We start from the raw sequence: 18,086 nt of genomic DNA on the forward strand, positions 1-18,086 counted from the left end.
ATTATAATACTTTTGTGCTAGTGGGATATCATTTTGGTCAACTTCTGTATGTGCTTATTGACTCACACAATTATTTTTTGGCTCAAAAACAGCAATTAATCATTGATATTTATAAATGACTAACATTAACAGTTTTGTTCAAATCATAAAAGCTATCTAAACAGTTTGCCTCCTGCTGATTTCCACAGAGTCAATGAATCACACTTGAACTTCCTGACACATGAAAAAGTCATAGAATCTTTAGAAACATACTCTGGGAAACGTATATTCTCTAGAGAATGTGACATTATTAGCAGATGCCTAATTATGTTTTATATGAGTCTGAAATGCACAAATGTTCTATGATTTGAAGCTTGTGTTCTGCTTGAACCAGAAACTCCAATACTGGAGGTTTTTGAGAAGAGATTGGATAAGCGGCTGTCTGAAATGGTATAGGGTTTCTTGCTTGAGCAGGGGGTTGGTCTAGAAGACCTCCAAGATCCCTTCCAACTCTTTCATTCTGTTATCTGTTCTATTTCTTGCCTGTGCATTGAAATCAGTATGTTCCTGCTGCAAGGACAACAGATCATTCTCTGAAGGCATATTTCAGGCATGAAAGATATTTGGAAAGATGTGCTTAGCTAATTAATCATTCAAAAGACTATAATCTGATTAACTGCTACTAGGTTTGTTAAACTAAAAAATCTGCCTAGTATTTTCTTGTTTTAATATATTGGCATTCTCAAAAACATAATTATGCAGTTTATCAGGTATTGTAAATAGCCATATAAAACAATACATTACCTCAACAAGATACTAGCAATTGTCAGTATATAATTTAACATTCTATACTAAATTTTCTACAAACATATTTACAAAGATATGGCAGGTTTGTGTTTAAAAGATTCTCTAGCTATAGCAACAAATGCTGAACTAACCCTTTATATAAAATTGATTAGCTAAGACATGTCCAATTGAGTGAAACCATTTACTGATGAAACTCTTAATTTATTCTTAGTATATTTGTTTATTTGTGGATCTCTAGCTTATTCTTCATTATTATATTTGTGTTAAAGATTCAGTTTGTGGAACTTAAATCTTGTGGAGGGGAACTAATGGTGCTGAATATAGGTGGTCCTCATAATCATAATGGAGCCTGTCCATCACAGTTGCAAATCAAGACAACTGCAAAATGTACCACCAATGTGACTGACCCAATTTTACATCCTGTTTTGAGCATTCTTTAAGTGCATGTTATAGTAGTTAAGTGAACTAATGGTTTCCTATAAACCAGTTTTGCTGAAAACTGAAAATAAGTGCCACTTTTTGGCAAAACTATTAAAGAATGCAGTCTTGTGATTGTGGGATGCTGCAAACGGTCATAAATGCGTAAATGCATAAATCCTTTTGTCCTCACCATGCATCCATAAGACTAGGTGGGGGGAGATGGCCACTGGATCTTTGCAACTGGGTTGTCTGCCATAAATCTGAACAGTCGCTAAGTCACCATTCATAAGTTGAGGACTGCCTGCATTGCTGAACTACAGTTCCTACTTTAGCCATTTAAACAGCCTTATCTAAGTATGCAACAAAATGAGCCAGAAAAATGACTGATGCCATCCAGTCTTCAGATACTGGCTGGGATCTCTGTTTATTGAAAACAACACATGAAAATGCAGGATTCTGGTTAGCATTCTCTCTCTCTTTTTTTTTTTTTTTGGCCTGTTGTCTCGTTTAAGAAATTATTTTATGTAAGGAAACTTTTTTTAAAAAAATGCTATCCTCTGGTTATCAAATCACATTATGAACCCTCCACGGATCTATGGAATGCTTCACATTTTATTACAAGTAGAATTTTTTATAAATAACATCCTTGCAGCAAAAATAAAAATAGAATTTTAACCCAAGGTCCTAATAGCGTCAGACATCCGATAGTTTTATGGTTTGCTAGCATTGTAAGGACTGTGCAGTTAACTGCAAAAAGCCTATCATCCTTACACAAATGAGAAAACTATAAAAAAACATTTTAAATGTTGCCTTCCAATATACTGTAAAATGAGACATGCTAATAAAGATTTTAGATAAAGATTGCATTTGATATATATTATTTTACATAGTCAAGTCAAACAAAATCCAATAACTTTATTTCATGGTCAGATCTTACACACCTATTTTCAAGATGATATAAATTAATATATGATGATCTAGCCTAAAAATGACAAAGCAAAAATATTTCAGAATTAAGGAGACTGCTTTGTTCCAATTAAAGGAGAATGATACATTTTTATTCTCTAATCTTACAGGTCATGACACAAAATTTGACCACCTTTTTATTTATTTTCAGATCTGAACTAACAAAAAAATAGATACATCGTAGATACAATGGGAGGACCATAAAATCAGAACAATGAGAAGTGTTGCCTAATTTTACAGAATGTACAGTTTAGGACATTATTTTCTATTGATTCAACCTCTTCAGAGCTTCAAGAGCAAACTACAGAACTTTCATATATGTTCCAAATGAAACAACCATGTATATGGAATTGTACTTGGCCAACATGCTAGTTCTTCTCCAACTGAGAATTATTACACTGAATAAGCATCTGCTTTCAAGGAACAATTAATTTTATACAGATATGTGTTGAAGCAATTCAAAATACTACTACTATTATTACAAGCTTCCAGCTACTCTGGGCAATTTATGTTATATATAATTATACTATTTGATAGCTTAATAAACGTAAAGTGATTCTAGCTTTTCAAACCCTGATGACTCTTTAAAAAGAGAGAGAGAAAAAAATATAATTTATACCTTTTCATGAATTTTTTGTCCAGGCTCCATTCCTTTGATATGCTCTGTATCAGGTGGACCCTCTCCTGGTGTAATTTTTCTTTGTATGTGTGCATTTTGTTCACGCAAAGCTATAATCTAGAAAAGAATTTAGAATAAATTCTTAATGTAAAATCCAAACAGTGAACACTATAAATTTACAGTATGTCTTATAAATACCACAACTAGATGATGTGATAAAAAAATGGTAAACAAAACATGATTTGAACTATTTTTATATTTTCCATATATGATACTGTATTTCATTGTGAAGAAATGAGAATGCCCAACCAATATGAAACAACAGCATTCTCATTATGTTCCCTAGCAACTGGAAACGAGAAACAATGAGAAATAACAAGAAATATATTGTCTCCATAACTGCAGGTGGTATTTTATATAATGTACATATTGTTTTGCACATAAATGTATTTTCATTTGAGTCAGTCTTGACTCCTGACAACTACATAGATAAGTTGCTGAGATACTGCACTGTTTCCAAGATTGGACTTATTTCATCATCAGGCTTTAGAACAGCGAAATAACAAGGGAGGGGGATGAACCTGTTGGAGTGGAACCAGTTCAATTGTGACTTTGTGCAAGAGAACTACAGACTTTTACAACAGCAATCACACTAAATGAGAGATGCAATATAGATGCAATAAAGTCAGCAAAGGAATTGAACAGAACTCAATTGCTTGCCTAGTAGGCCAGGGGTCCCCAACCTGTGGGCCACGGCCCACTACTGGGCCATGGCATACTCACAACCAGGCCACATCAGGATATTCAAGCCCAGATTATACTTTCAAATTCTGCCTTATTTTAGCAGAGATTCCTGAAGAGAAAGTTCAGAAACTTTCTCTGCAGGCAATAATTATAGCATTAGTGTTACAGGATGTCTGTGATGGCTATAGATCAGGGGTGGGCAAACTTTTTGGCTCGGGGGCCACATTGACTTTTAAAATTTGACAGACGGGCCGGGTCAGCACAAGATTTTTTGGGAATCGCCCCCCCTTCTCCTCCTTCCCCTCCCCTCGGAGGCCCCCTGAGTCAGGAGTTGCTACCGTCGGCGCGGCTCCGCGCGGCTCCAGTCCCGCGTTGCCTCGGGAAGGGAAAGGCAAAAAGGAAGAGCCGCGGTGGTGCTTTGAAACGGCAGCGGCACCGGAGGCTCAGGCTCAGCGGCTCCTGGTTTTGCCTTTTCCTTCCCAAGGCAACGCGGGACTGGAGCTGCGCGGAGCTGCACCGGCGGTAGCAACTCCTGACAGCCCCAGCCAGACACCCGAGCGGAGCCCGGGCGGAACTGCCTGTTGCTGCTGCCGGAGCACCGCCAGGTCGCCTCCTCCAAGCAGCCCGCCCACCTGCCGGGCTTCCCCTCCGCCGCGCGGCTCGGGGCCAGGCGCAAGTGCCCGCGAGTTAAAAGGAAGCCGAAAGTTGCTGGGAAGTTGCTTGGGTTTCCGGGGCTTCCAGGCTTAAACTTTGCACAGGCAAAGTTTGCAGGCGGGAGTGTCTTCCCGCCGAGGAGCGGGAAGGGTTCCGCCCGGCGGGCGGGCGGGCTGCTTGGAGGAGGCGACCCGGCGGCGCTCCAGGTTTCCCCTCCGCCGCACGGCTCGGGGCCAGGTGTGAGTGCCCGCGAGTTAAAAGGAAGCCGAAAGTTGCTGGGAAGTTGCTCGGGTTTCCAGGGCTTCCAGGCTTAAACTTTGCACAGGCAAAGTTTGCAGGTGGGAGCGTCTTCCCGCCGAGGAGCGGGAAGGGTTCCGCCCGGCGGGCGGGCGGGCTGCTTGGAGGAGGCGACCCGGAGGTGCTCCGGGTTTCCCCTCCGCCGCTGGCTCGGGGCCAGGCGCGAGCACCCGCGAGGAAAAAGGAAGCCACAAGTTGCTGGGAAGTTGCTCAGGTGCTGGGAGCAGGCTTTTAAAGTGCCGCCCGAGCAGGACCGCCAAGCCGGGAAACGGGGCACCAAGGCAGGGCAAGGCTCCACCAGCAGTGGCCTAGCTTTAGGTGGCTCCAAGCAGCACGCTCCAAGCAGCCCGCCCGCCCGCCAGGTGGAACCCTTCCGCTCCTCGGCCGGAAGACGCTCCCGCCTGCAAACTTTGCCTTTGCAAAGTTTAAGCCTGAAGCCCCGGAAAAAAAGGGGATCGGCGGGGGACTCACCTTCGGAGAGATCGCACTCAAAGGTGATTTCGAACTCCCAGCCGAGGCCTTTGCAAAGTTCTTCTTTTCTTTCCTACCCTGAGAGCGCTCCGCACTGTTTTGCAGCTTTGGGGGCCACACAGTACAGGGCAATACGCCACGGCCAGTGATTTTTTTTCAGGGGCGGGCCGGATTGGACAGACCAACGGGCCGGATGTGGCCCGCGGGCCGTAGTTTGCCCACCCCTGCTATAGATGGTGCTTTGGTACCTTTGAGATACTACAGGAAACCTTCTCTTATCCATTTTAAAAAGTACAGATGGTAGGAGAATTTTGAGGAACAATACAAATTATATACTTCTTGATACAGAGCATGAGAGGATGGACATGAATAGGCAATATGGGTAGTCACCAACTTACGACCCTTAATTTAGTGATCCTTTGAATTTATAACAGCACTGAAAAAAGTTACTTATGACTGTTTTTCACACTTATGACTCTTGTAGGGTCCCCATGATGACGTGATCAAAATTAGGACACTTGGCAACTGGCATGTATTTGTGATGGCTAAAGTGCCCTGGGATCACGTGATCACTTTTTGTGACCTTCTGACAAGCAAAATCAATGGGGAAGCCAGATTCACTTAACAACTGCAGTGATTCACATAACAATTGTAGCAAGAAAGGTTGTAAAATGGGGCAAAACACACTTAATAACTGTCTTGGTTAGCAATGCAAATGTTGAGTTCAGTTGTAGTTGTAAGTTGAGGACTACTTGTAATTACTTCCCAAGATCTAAACTCTGTTTTCCTGTTAATATATTCCAATATGAACTTTTAAAGTTGCTAAATCTGGCAATTATTACTGCTACTGCTAGTTAATTTCACAAAGTTTTCTCTTATTGGGGAAACTTCAACTACCAGTAGCAGGGAAAAATTGCAAACTCATATTTTTAATCTCATTATTTTCTCCATTGTTTTAGCATTATAAGAAGAGACAGGTGGATAAACTCACTCAACTAAAGTATGCAGAAATGAGTTAAATCTTCAGTAAACTACATATAATCTCAGTCCAAGAAATGGAATACAATAACAGATTTTACAGAAAGAACAATTTGTGATGAGATCTAAACACAAAGACGCAACACAATATATAAGGTGGCTCTGAAATACTATTTTCCAAAGAAATGGAACATAAGATTAGTTTTCACACAGTATTCTTTCTATGTTTCCTAGTAAATGAATATTTAACATTTTTTCTGCTATTCATTGTAACAAATCATTCCATTTATAATCTGTATTCATATTTTTACAGAACAGAAATTTCTATAAGCTAAGACAAATTAATTTACTTTATTTATTTAGTATACTTGGAAACTGCTCATATCCCTCTGAATGACTCTGGACAGTATACAAAGAGACATAATAACACAAAGCCATAATATAGATATGCATAATGTAGAATGCAATCTATTGTTAATTTTTTTAAAGCATAGAGGCCAAAAATGATGCCTGCCTTCTTATATTAGGAAAATCCATTCTACTACCTCCTCTAGCAGAAGTGTTATTATTATTCTCCCCAATAGACTAATGCTCTTTTCATTAAATTACATCATAGTTAAAAAGCATATGTAAAAAGCATTAAATTATGTCAGTCTAATTATACTGAGTGAAATTTGCTTCCAGTTAAATTTCTAGTACATGCCACAATGATTAATTTGATTTTTAATATAATTAAAAGGTTTTAGTAGATGTTTATAATATTTAGAATTGATTTAATCTGAAAACACCTAAATTCCCTTTCCACCCAATTACCAGATTCAGCTTTTACTGTGGACAATAATTATGCTTGTTCTTTATCAAGATGCAGAAGATTTCCTTTATTACTTCATTTTGCTTTTTATCTCCACACATTCTGTTCACCTTCACCCATTGAGCTTGCTACATAATTGTGCACAGGGTACATAGATGCAAGGTATGTAGTACACAGATGTACAGTACATAGTACATCTACATAGAGGATACAGGCTGAATAAAATGATTTGGGTCAGACCTGCACCTTGTGCTTAATATCTTGGAAGATGCCAATAATTGAGAAAACATCGTGTTCTTTATATAGATTTTCAATTTCATAAAGTTCAAAGTCATATTCACTTTGATTTTGGAAATAGTGTTTGTAAGCTATAGACATATTATCAAGATTGTACCAAAGGGCTTTTGAAATTGCCTTTGCTTCTAATTTGAATTGACTTGAATTAAATTGAGTTAAAGGTAAAGGTTCAACTTGCTAGTTGTTTCTGGCTTTAGGGAGCGGTACTCATCTCCATTACAAAGGCAAAGAGCCAGCGCTGTCTGAAGACATCTCCGTGGTCATATGGCTGGCATAACTAAATGCCAAAGGCACACAGAATGCTGTTACCTTCCCACCAAAGTAGTCTATTTTTCTACTTGCATTTTTGCATGCTTTCAAACTGCTAGGTTGGCAGAAGTCCATTGAGTTACTTAATATGTATAAAGGGATCAAGGATTGTTGACCAACTGAGAAGTTTTCAAATATGTCACATTCAAATGAACATATTTAGTTGCAGATCTTTACTCTGCTGTTGTAATGGAATGTGTCGATGACCTTGTGGGAGGAAGGAAAGGGTGCTGCCTAGGAAACAATCAGAGATGAGAGACAGGAGCCCCCAGTGGCTTAATGGTCAGAGAAGGACAGAAGGACCCACCCTAAAGGATCAAAAATAGTGGTGGGAAGTTTGTACTTTCAAACTTGCAAGATCTTGTTAAGGTATCCTTACAATAAAGTAGAATTAGCTCATCTACTCATGTTTCCTGCCTAATTTACTTTGGAAGTCTGACAGCAACTAATCGTATAATGCTATTTATGTATTCTTTATTTTTCTACATGAAGATAAGGCGTTGCAATGAAATAAATGGTGGAGGCACTATGGACAAAACGGCTTCATTTAGTTAAAGAGTTCTTGAAACAGAATATATTTTACATGAAAAAAATATTGAGCTATGAACACCATATGGGATGTTAATGTTTACCTTTTGAAATTTGAGGTATTTTAAAGAGGAATAATATTTTTTGTCAAAAAAAAACCCCAATATATATTTCTGTTTGTAATTTAATTAAGATGATATGTTCTGGGCAAAACTTCCCCAAGATGCTTAAAGAAGACTTGTAAAAATTAATTTGAATATGTGAAAAAACATTAACGAGCTTTAATTTAAATTACTCCATCAAGAAAATGCCATCTCTGGCATTTCATTAATACATATCATTAATATGCACTCATACACTATTTTTATTGTGCTACCTGAAAAAATAGTTAGTGGAAAGCTAAAATCTTTATAAGACCTGTCAAACTTATAACTTGATTCAGGATCTAGATTTAGACTCTGTATATTTCCAAACCATTAATTTTTCATTAGCAGACAAATTTGCTGTACTTTAAATGGTTGTGTGTTTATTAAGTAATTTCTGACAGGTTAGTTTATTGAAGTTGCATTGCAGAGTTCCTGTGGAGCTATATCTAAACCACAATAAAAAATGCCATGCAACACAAAAAGCTTTTTTTATATCATATTATGTGAAAAAGTACTTGAGTGAACCTAATAATATAGTTCATGTTTGGAGTATTGCTTAACATATCAACACTTCCCCAAGCCATCAACACCTTACTATATTTCACTTATTTTTAGAGAATTAAGTCCCCTAACACAAGACTGCAGTCACATCAGATCCCCAGAGGTGTGACAGTTTTAAAATTAGCGATTTAAATTATTAGGAATTTGGCATAATGATACTGAAAGTCCACAGGGCACAAAATTCAGGAAGAAGGAAACATAAACTTTCCATACCACCATGCAGGAAATTCCAATATCACTATGTGCATTTTAGTACTGATACATACATACATACCCCTGTGGCATTGTGTCATATTCTTTTTCATATAATATATATGTTTGCAGCTAGCTCAAAATTTTAGGGGACAAAATACTTCCCCCAAATTGGGTTCAGCTGATCCATGGAAGAGTTTATTCACATGTATATGCAGTAATATTTTTATATGTATGTAAGTATCCATACATCCTAAATATACTTGTAGATAAGGCCCCAAAAGATAATCTGATCCTCAAATTTTTAAACAAACTATTATAAAAAATATGCCTTTTTGACCAATGGATAAGTCAATTGTGATAACTGAAGCATACAAAGCATAAGGCCACCTGGCCTATCTCTAGGTGGTCTTATATACAGGATATATAAACCAGACAACATCCATCTGTTCAGACCCAAGAATCAGGGATTTTTCCACATTAATATGACACTTTTACCAGAAATTTTAAAGTAATTTTGGGCTTCTAATAAGAGAATGATTAATTTAGTTTTTCATCAAAACTGATAAACAATTAGAATAGCCTGATCAAACAGTTACTCAATCATATGCTAAGGGAATAATTTCATGCAACATTCATATTATAGAAGAAAAGAAGTCATAATGAAACTTCCTACCACTTGGTATATGGATTGCTAAATCCCAAACTATGCTCTCTGTCTCTGTCTCTCTCTGTCTCACACACACATACAAGCAAGGAGAAAGAGGAGAATAATTGTCAAACAATGGAAGAATCTGTACACCTTCAGATTTTGTTAGGTTACAAAACCTATCAGCTCTAACAGAATTACAAATATCAGGGATCATAGGAATTCAGTCCAACAACTGAAGGGCCAAAGCTTTCCTACCTTTGCTTTACAATCTCATCTTCTGAAACATTTAAATCATTTTCAAAAATGTTTATCTTGGCATAGTCTAGAATAATATTCTCTAGAAAAAAATCAATTAGTGGTTCTTAGAGCCTTGATAGTAAAATGGAATTGAAGCTTAAATATTATTAGTAATTTTAATACTACTATTTGTTTTAAAAACAATAAAATTAATGGTAGAAAAATCTTTGTCATGTTCATCGATGGATGATTTGTTTTCCTTCTGAGATAAATGAATGAAACCACTGGACTACCCCACCTCTCACTGCTAAATCATTTAGTAAATCACAAGTTTGTATACCAATGGAAATATTGGTTTTCTAGAAAACTTCTGCCTTCTGTCTAATATGGAGCTGATTTTCTAACTCCAAAAATTAGTTATAAAAGAGAGATGTCCACAACATAAATAATCACACAGGGTCAAAGGCCAGCAGTCAATCATGAGAGTTAGGTCTCATAACAGACATCCTAGCTAAGTGAATCCAGAAGATCACCAATCTATGCAGTTCCACCTCCATCCATCATGGATGGTCTGCAAGGGATAACTGGATCATCATAAGACAATACTATTCTCATTCTGGAACAAACTTCTTCATGGTTCAACTCATTGAAGAAAAAGTCCTGTTTCAAAAAATGTTTCAATAGAATCCTTCCTAACTAATATATGGGGTAAAATAATTTACATAATTTAAATTAATAATTTTCTATGCAACTGCTTTAGAAAAGGAACATTGTCTTTTGGGAAACTGCTTTGCAAATCTTGATAAATTTAATTTATAAATTAGCATTAAATTCAATTGGCACTATTTTCTGCAAGATAAATTCTCCTGGATGATTTCTATGAGTGCTATTACAGCTTTATTCCCTACAGAAACAAAGAAGTATTTGAGAAAATGACTCTTTAGAGAAAGAAGCTGCATGTGAAAATTAATGTTCAGACAGAGTATTCCTCCTGCGTTACCTTTCTTGCATTGATCCTAGGACAATTCTATGGGCAAACTAAGCAAATCCCTACATGTTACTGCTTTTTTCTTTTAAAAGTGAAGGAGATGATCTTGAATTATGATCAATAAGCCTGGTTTTTGGAGGATTTATTTTTAAGCTCCCTAAAGTTTACTTTTTTCTTGTTGGGGCAGACCAATTAATTCTTTATTGTCTGACCAATTCTGAGCACAGTGCTGGAATTATGAAGCTCTTTTCAGTCTCTGTCTAAAACCCTATAATTGCATCAGTTGTCCTTTCTTGCCCAGCCTTGATGCCAGTTCGCTGCATTACCCAGAATCTGGGTGGGCAACTAATCAATAGTTTAGTACACGGGTGAGAGTAATGTTGCAGAAAATATACAAAATTTTGAACATCACAACTTACTTTTTAAAAAAATATTAGTGTCAAAATTATTCTTTTGACTTTTGAATGTTATAAAGACACATGAGTACTTCAGTTCATGGCAAACATATAATATACACATAGTTATAGTGTATAATATAGTTTATGGGCCATAGTACATTACCATTATGGTGTTTCCTTCTGAGGTAAGCAACATTATACCAAGTACAGAAAAGGAATAAGAAATAATAAAAAAAGAAATTAAAGGCATAAAATAAGAGAAAGGGAAAAGAAATACAATCCATGACAATACAATTCTCTATACTTATACTTTTTGACTCTTGCAAACTATGCTTGCTTCTGCTCTTTAAACTTTTCACCTATCTGTTTTTCAGAATTTTGTTCAATCCATTAACCACTTTCAGATCTCCCTTCCTCTTAATAAATTTATTCTTCCTTCAGATATTTGTTCTGTGATTTGATCCTTGTTCATTCTCTTTATGATCAAACCAACTGAACCCATTCATTTTACCCTGTTCCATCTTGATTTACCTTATTGACTTAAGTATTCAGAATTATACATTTAATTTGCATTTATCTTTCTCTCTTGACAAACCCCATTCTTACTTCGATACAACAAATAGACTAGAAGCATGCTATTTTTCTACTTTCAACATTCATTCCTCAAAACAAACTACATTCTTCTCCCCATCAATCTACCAGCATTTGATTGATCGTTATATGCAGCAAGCTAATATTGTCACCTAGTGTCCAGATAAATTGTCTTTTCCTCTACTCTAGTTCTTTAGGTATTTCAACAATATACCAATTGCTGCTATAACTGAGTCCATTCACTTTGCTGGTCATCCTCTTTTTTTTCTTTCCTTCCATATTTCCCAGAATTATGGACTTTTCAAAAGAGCTGGATCTTCACATAATGTATCCAAAGTAATTTGAGCTGGTCATTTATGATCTGAATAAAAACTCTGAGTGGATTTGTTTGATGATCCATTTTTTTTAAAAAAAAGTCATGTTCAGTAAACATCCTACCAAGGTGCCATGATTCATCTACTTGCTCTATTTTTTCTTGTCACTTACTTATTATTCAGTCCATTTTCCCTGTCAAATAAAATTATCTTGACCAATATACATTAATTTATAATTCATATTCAGAGTTATATCAATCTACCTAACATTTATTACAAATAATTTGAATTCAAGAACATGACATAATCTGCAATAAAAAATACAAGGGCATTTGCATTATTTAAAGACACTTCTAAGGTCACCATCAAGTATTCCTTATGGGGCTTTTTTTGCTCACTGTAATCTGTTGTATTATTTTGAACAACCTACAAGAATTATTGAAATGTGTTGCTTTTTCTTTACCTCTTTTAATTAACTATTCTGTCCTTTTCCATGTGCACACATGGATAATCATAAACTGAACACCTATTCAGAACAGACCTCATCCTAAGCAGAGGGTCAACAAATACTGCTTTAATTCATTACTGGATTTTTAAATGGCCCAATCACTTTTTCTGTATGTTTGATCATGCTTTCATCTAGCTATTTATGTCATCTAATATTGTAAATTCCATTCATTCAGAATGTTGCACAGTTTATTCTTCAAATTCATCTATATTTCTCCCATTAACATTATTACTGGAGCATAACATGTAACTACCACTATCCAATGAGTTTCTACTTTCACACCCAGAATAATCTAGAGGACACCAATGGATACATACATTCAATGCTGTTCTTATGAATGGGTTACATTCCAATATGTTGTTTGTAAGTCTGTTTTGTTTGCAAGTCCAACGAGTGTAAAAACTTAAGCCCTCTGAATAGTAGTGAGTGCCTTGGCTTTCTCTTGCCCCTTATTCCAAGGCTGGGTCAATTGTCCCATGGGCCATTGTGACCCTTACTAGAGAAAGGCCATGGGCAAGGCAATCAGGCACCACTGCCCCATGTGACCACAGGCAGAGGGAGGAGGTAAATGCTGGTCCTAACAGCCATTCTTGCGCTGCCTTATTTTCCTACTGCAAACCTCTCAGATGAGAGATTTGGACTGTCTTTCTCAGTGGTCCCAGGCTGATGCGTGGCTCAACATTTTTTTTTGACCACCCAATCTATGGAAACTGGAGGTTTGGTTGATATTGCTGCCAAGCATAGTATGCAGCGTACCATAAACTAACCCTTTCCTGCCTTTTTCTAACTTCCAGAACCTTCTAGGTTGGAGTTGCAAACAGGTTTGTTTATATTGGTGGAAGTTCATACTTTGAGAGTTTGTAAGTAATTCTATACATTTAAGCCAGTTTATTCAAATCTAAACCTAAACAATACTATACTTTCATTTATTTATTTACTCTTTTATCACGTACATTCTTACATTCTAAGTCACAATTTTCCATATGCAATTATCATCAATGGGTAAGTCTACAAATATTGGCATCAATGCTCATTGTGGCATTGCTCAATAGAAATCATGCAGCATTCTTTGCAATGATGTGGGGAGCGTTGATCTGTTCTGACACATGCTAGCTTGTATACCAACAATCAAAGCCAAATTTTACTCCAGTGATGCTCACATTGCTCTAGAATCTCTAAACTTTCAAGTCAACATTTAGTTTTCCAAGCTAACATACTGTTAGTCAGACTTCACCCACTAGAAAGTTTATACCATAGCACAATTGCTTGTACTTAAGATGACCTCAATAAAAAAGTATTCCTATAAATTAATTTATACATTATAAATTACATTTATATATTAAGTTCAAATTAAAATAATTTTAATCCAGATAATTTTTTAAATGTTTGATCCCATTTAGAATTAACCAATTTTTTTTTCTTACCTCCTGATTAGCAGCTGCTAGTTCCTCTTCAAGCGCTGAGACTCTTTCTAAGGAAACCCTTAGTCGTTCCCTGACCTAGGAGAAAACATATATTATGTAACAATTTATTTTTGATGTTGCAGTTTATAGATTCCATCATTAAAGTGACACTATATACATGGAATCTAGATATTACCAACCCTTCCCCATCAACAATTAAAATAGTCTTAGCAACAAGAGTCTTACATTTCATCTATGGTGGGTCTATAGATTTCTGATCTGATAAATAATTGCCCAGTGAAGCATTGGCTAGGAAATGTTTACTGCCTGTATTTTCTTTTAATCTAATGAACCCTTGCTTTTTTTCTCTTTCACACTGGGCAGCTTATAGGTAAAGATACAACTATTTCAACCAAGTCATTCTTCGTTACCCTAAACACTGAAGCTTCATCACATAGCCATTCTAAAATTTCTATTTCTTCTTTATCCATCTTCCTCTTCTCCAGAATAAATGTTCAATAATTTACTTTGCAATTTATAATTTATTTTACTATTTCAGTAGAACATCCTTTCTATAGGAACTCTTTCCACTGATCTATATTTCTACCTCCCAGGTAGATTTTGCAAATATACTGCTAGTATTCTAGAAGACCTTATTCCCAATAGAAGGAAAAGCAGGACTGTGATAAGTGTAAAGACATAAATAATAAAAAAAACCATGCTAACAATAAAATGGCTACTCTGTATCTTTGGATGAGATACACTCTTTGTAACTAACCATAAAAGGTATTGTTGTATGATAAAATTGAAGAAAGGAACGTGAATAGGAGGTCCTAGAGGAAAAGCAGAACAAAAGATGACCAAGACATAGAAAGACTGTTGATTTCCACTCTAGTGGACCATCAATCTATATCCTTGTGCCTTAAGCTATAGTTTTTTTAAAAAATCAATTCTGTTACCAGTCCACATCACACAAATAGGCAGAACCAAAAGTTTCTCTTTTTTTCCTTCCATACATTTGGTAGGATTATTTCCTTTTTCTTTAAAAAAAAAAAACAATTTAAGCCTATTTTAGGATTTATAGAACAATTTTCATTTGTCTCCAAAAAAAACCTGTATTATTACTTTTGAGGAATGCTGTATTTGGAACAAGCTGTTGTGGGTAGCCAGCAGCAGGTGCAGACAGCTGAGGAGAGCGAGGACTCAGATGAGGGGCCAGGACCATTCAGGGAGTGGACTGCTGCTTTCAGAGATGAGGAGACTCCCGAGGAGCCTATGCCAAGTGCGCGTGCGCGCAGGATTGCTCATAAGAAAGAGCAGTTACAACAGTACGGGCAACTTGGGAGTAAGACTGCAAGGTAATGGCCCCTCCCTCAAGAAGATAAAAGCCAGCCGTGAAACAAACCTTCTTTGCAGAAGGCAAAGACATTTTGAAACTACAGCCTCGTGGACATTCTAGTATCCTGAGTTTGTATTTGAACATTTTTGTATTGCAAATTATTTCTTGTCTGTTATCTTTTGGCAAGCCTCGTCCAGTTTGGCAAGGCTTGTGCTTATCACAGCTAATTTTATTTTGGTAAAAGCATTACAAGGTTTCTGTTCCTTTTGAATTGTGTTTGATTTGTTGGAAAGGGGCGTGGGTCAGAACACAAGCTCTGAAGATTAGAAAAATAGGCTTGGTTTGGCCTGTGACTTAGAATTGTTCACACCAGTAATATACCAACATTTTTTGAAGCACGTTCACCCTCTTCTCTCCTCTTCCACTGTGACTATAAGGAGATTGGAAGTATTTGCTTCCATTTTCAATTAATGGTTTTTCAAAATGTCAAATTGGAAAAATATGTTAGTGTCAAATATGACTTCTCAGGAAAAAAACCAACTTCAGCACTCGATAATGATGTTTGACTTGTTCAGAAAAGAAAACTAGCTGGAATCCCAGCTGAGATACAGTAATAGCAATAGCATTTAGCCATTCCATAGTGATTTACAGGCCTCTCTAAGCAGTTTACAGAGTAAGCATATTGTCTCCAACAATCTGGGTCTACATTTTACCAACCTCAGAAGAATGGAAGGCTGAGTCAACCTTGAGCTGGTGAGGATCAAACTCCTGGCCTTGAATTGAATTACCTTTCAATACTGCATTCTAACTACTGTACCATCACGGTTCTTACAATCAAGTAAATACAGTGTTGTTCAAAATACAAGCAAATGCTTCTGATCTATCTCCAATCAAGCTGGAAAAGGCAAGTGGAGAGGAAAATGCTAAACTCTGAGGCTTACACATGCCCAGATCAGATTAATTTAACCAAATCAATGTCACAGAGTATGAGTAAAATAGTTTTTTAAATATGCATTTTTATCCTTTCTTCCTAAACATAGACATTTCATTTTCATCCAACAAAAATTATATTAGCTTTTCTATGAAGACCAAAGACTGTTTGCTTTGTCTTGGGACAATAATAAGCATTTCATTTCTGTAATCTGAAAAGTATCCTTTTCTATAAAGAATTATAAATTGCAAATTGAGCTTCTTATCAAATTTTATGAATTTTATTTAACTGACATTTATGTGAAATAATGACAAATCAATTTAGCTTTGTGCTTATGTAGCTTGACATATTATTGGGCATCAAGCAATTCAGTCTGCTAAATCCAGTCTACCTGTAGAATTAACTAGGCAATCAATGTACCAAAGATGCAATGGTTGTCACTTATTGAAAAGAATGCTGAATAGTTGGGGGAGGGAGAAATTTTTATTTACCAAAATAAATTCTTTCTTGAATGTTCAGACTAATGGTTTATTCATTAACATGCTACAACAACACACTACATTGCTATCTTTCTAATGGTGAATGGCTTTGGGAGGAGGGTCTCTGGTTTTGCAAAGTGAAATTAAATTATGAAAAAATATTGGCCTCCAAAGACCATTTCCAGCAGTAATGTATTATGCAAATTCTGACTACCAAGATTAAATTTAATCACCATGGAAACTTAAAAGTTTCCTAGGATTTCAAAGGTGGAACAAAATTATTCTCAATAGTTTATTAGTCCTCTAATAATCTAACACCATGCAATGTACAATCTGATATTTCATTTACTGCAACCATTGAAGATATATTTTGAATTGTTGATAATAAACTGACAACTTGATATTCTCATTAGCTCTTTTGATCTTAGGTCAAGAGAAGGCAGGCTCTTAACAAAGTAAATTAATACAGAAAAATGAAGCACTTCAAGTAATATTTAATTAAGTGGAATTTAGTTTAGGGTGACATAGTCTTTCTCAAATCAGCCTATCTCACAGGATTGTTGTCAGAGGAATACAAGGAACACCGATCCTCATGTATGCAATATTAACATCCTGGAGAAAAAAGTTGGATTTTAATTCTTTTCCTCATAATTATCATGAAAATAAAAATGTTTCAAACATCTAAAATGTTGGAAAGTATGAACTTTCTTTTAAAAGAGAAATATATGCCCCTCTGATAATCTGAAAGACTCGGCACTTGTATGCTGGTGAAATCTGATATCTGCTCTGCGAATTAATAAATAAGCTTCAAAAGTCATAAAAATGTACCAATAGTTCAATGTTTGCTCTTTGAGACAGAAAAAAAAAAAAAACGGAGAATATACAAATCCTCAAGAAAGCTAGTTCTTCTGAATGGTCTGGCACTGACTTTACCAAAAGGCACATCACATCTGTTCAATATAAAGGTTTGTCATGATCAGCACAACATTTTGGAATTTAGTTTTTTTTTTTTTTCCTCTGTTGCTATTTCAAGAAGAACAACAAAAAAGACTAGGTGGGGAACAACATCCTGAAATGATCATCATCATCACATATGTCACCAGGATGAGGAGCAGATTTTCAGTCTGGGGGAACCAAAGAGAGAATGTGCAAAGTAAGCAAACATTTATGTCCATACTGTACCTTTTCATCTAAAGCCTTATGATGCTCAAACAAAGATTTCAATGCTTTCAGAACTTCAACTTCACTGGAAACTCCCGAGGGAGACTGTGCTTGGCGTTTCACCACTGTCATTCTCAGTGACCTTTCATGTCTTGAAACAAGGCACTCCAAATGTTCCAGTAACAGCTGTTTCAACATGAAGAAGTTAGCTCATTAGTACCTAAAGCTTAGAGACACTGTATTTCTAAAGCCTAAAACAAAATCATAACAAAAGTGGCAAGTTTTCCAATACTGGAAACCTTATAA

General features: G+C 36.3%; 2 protein-coding genes across 2 annotated transcripts in view; one reads left to right on the plus strand and one right to left on the minus strand.

Annotated features, from left to right (window-relative positions):
• Window positions 1–2,726, plus strand: part of ACSS3 (acyl-CoA synthetase short chain family member 3) — a 138,439-nt gene extending 135,713 nt beyond the window's left edge. The window contains exon 17 of the mRNA XM_087968035.1: window positions 2,324–2,726. The gene's annotated coding sequence lies outside the window, so the exon portion shown is untranslated. The remainder of the gene's footprint in view (window positions 1–2,323) is intronic.
• PPFIA2 (PPFI scaffold protein A2) overlaps window positions 1–18,086 on the minus strand; it is a 209,810-nt gene that overhangs the window by 71,112 nt on the left and 120,612 nt on the right. The window contains exons 5-7 of the mRNA XM_087968038.1: window positions 17,802–17,966; window positions 13,892–13,966; window positions 2,792–2,908 (exon numbers count right to left, since the gene is read on the minus strand). Coding sequence (XP_087824164.1) covers window positions 2,792–2,908; window positions 13,892–13,966; window positions 17,802–17,966 — 357 coding nt within the window. The remainder of the gene's footprint in view (window positions 1–2,791; window positions 2,909–13,891; window positions 13,967–17,801; window positions 17,967–18,086) is intronic.

Source organism: Notechis scutatus, chromosome 6 (genome assembly GCF_049901735.1).
Source record: "Notechis scutatus isolate UNSWTSFEM ecotype Mainland chromosome 6, rNotScu1.2, whole genome shotgun sequence".
In the NCBI taxonomy this organism is placed as follows: domain Eukaryota; kingdom Metazoa; phylum Chordata; class Lepidosauria; order Squamata; family Elapidae; genus Notechis; species Notechis scutatus.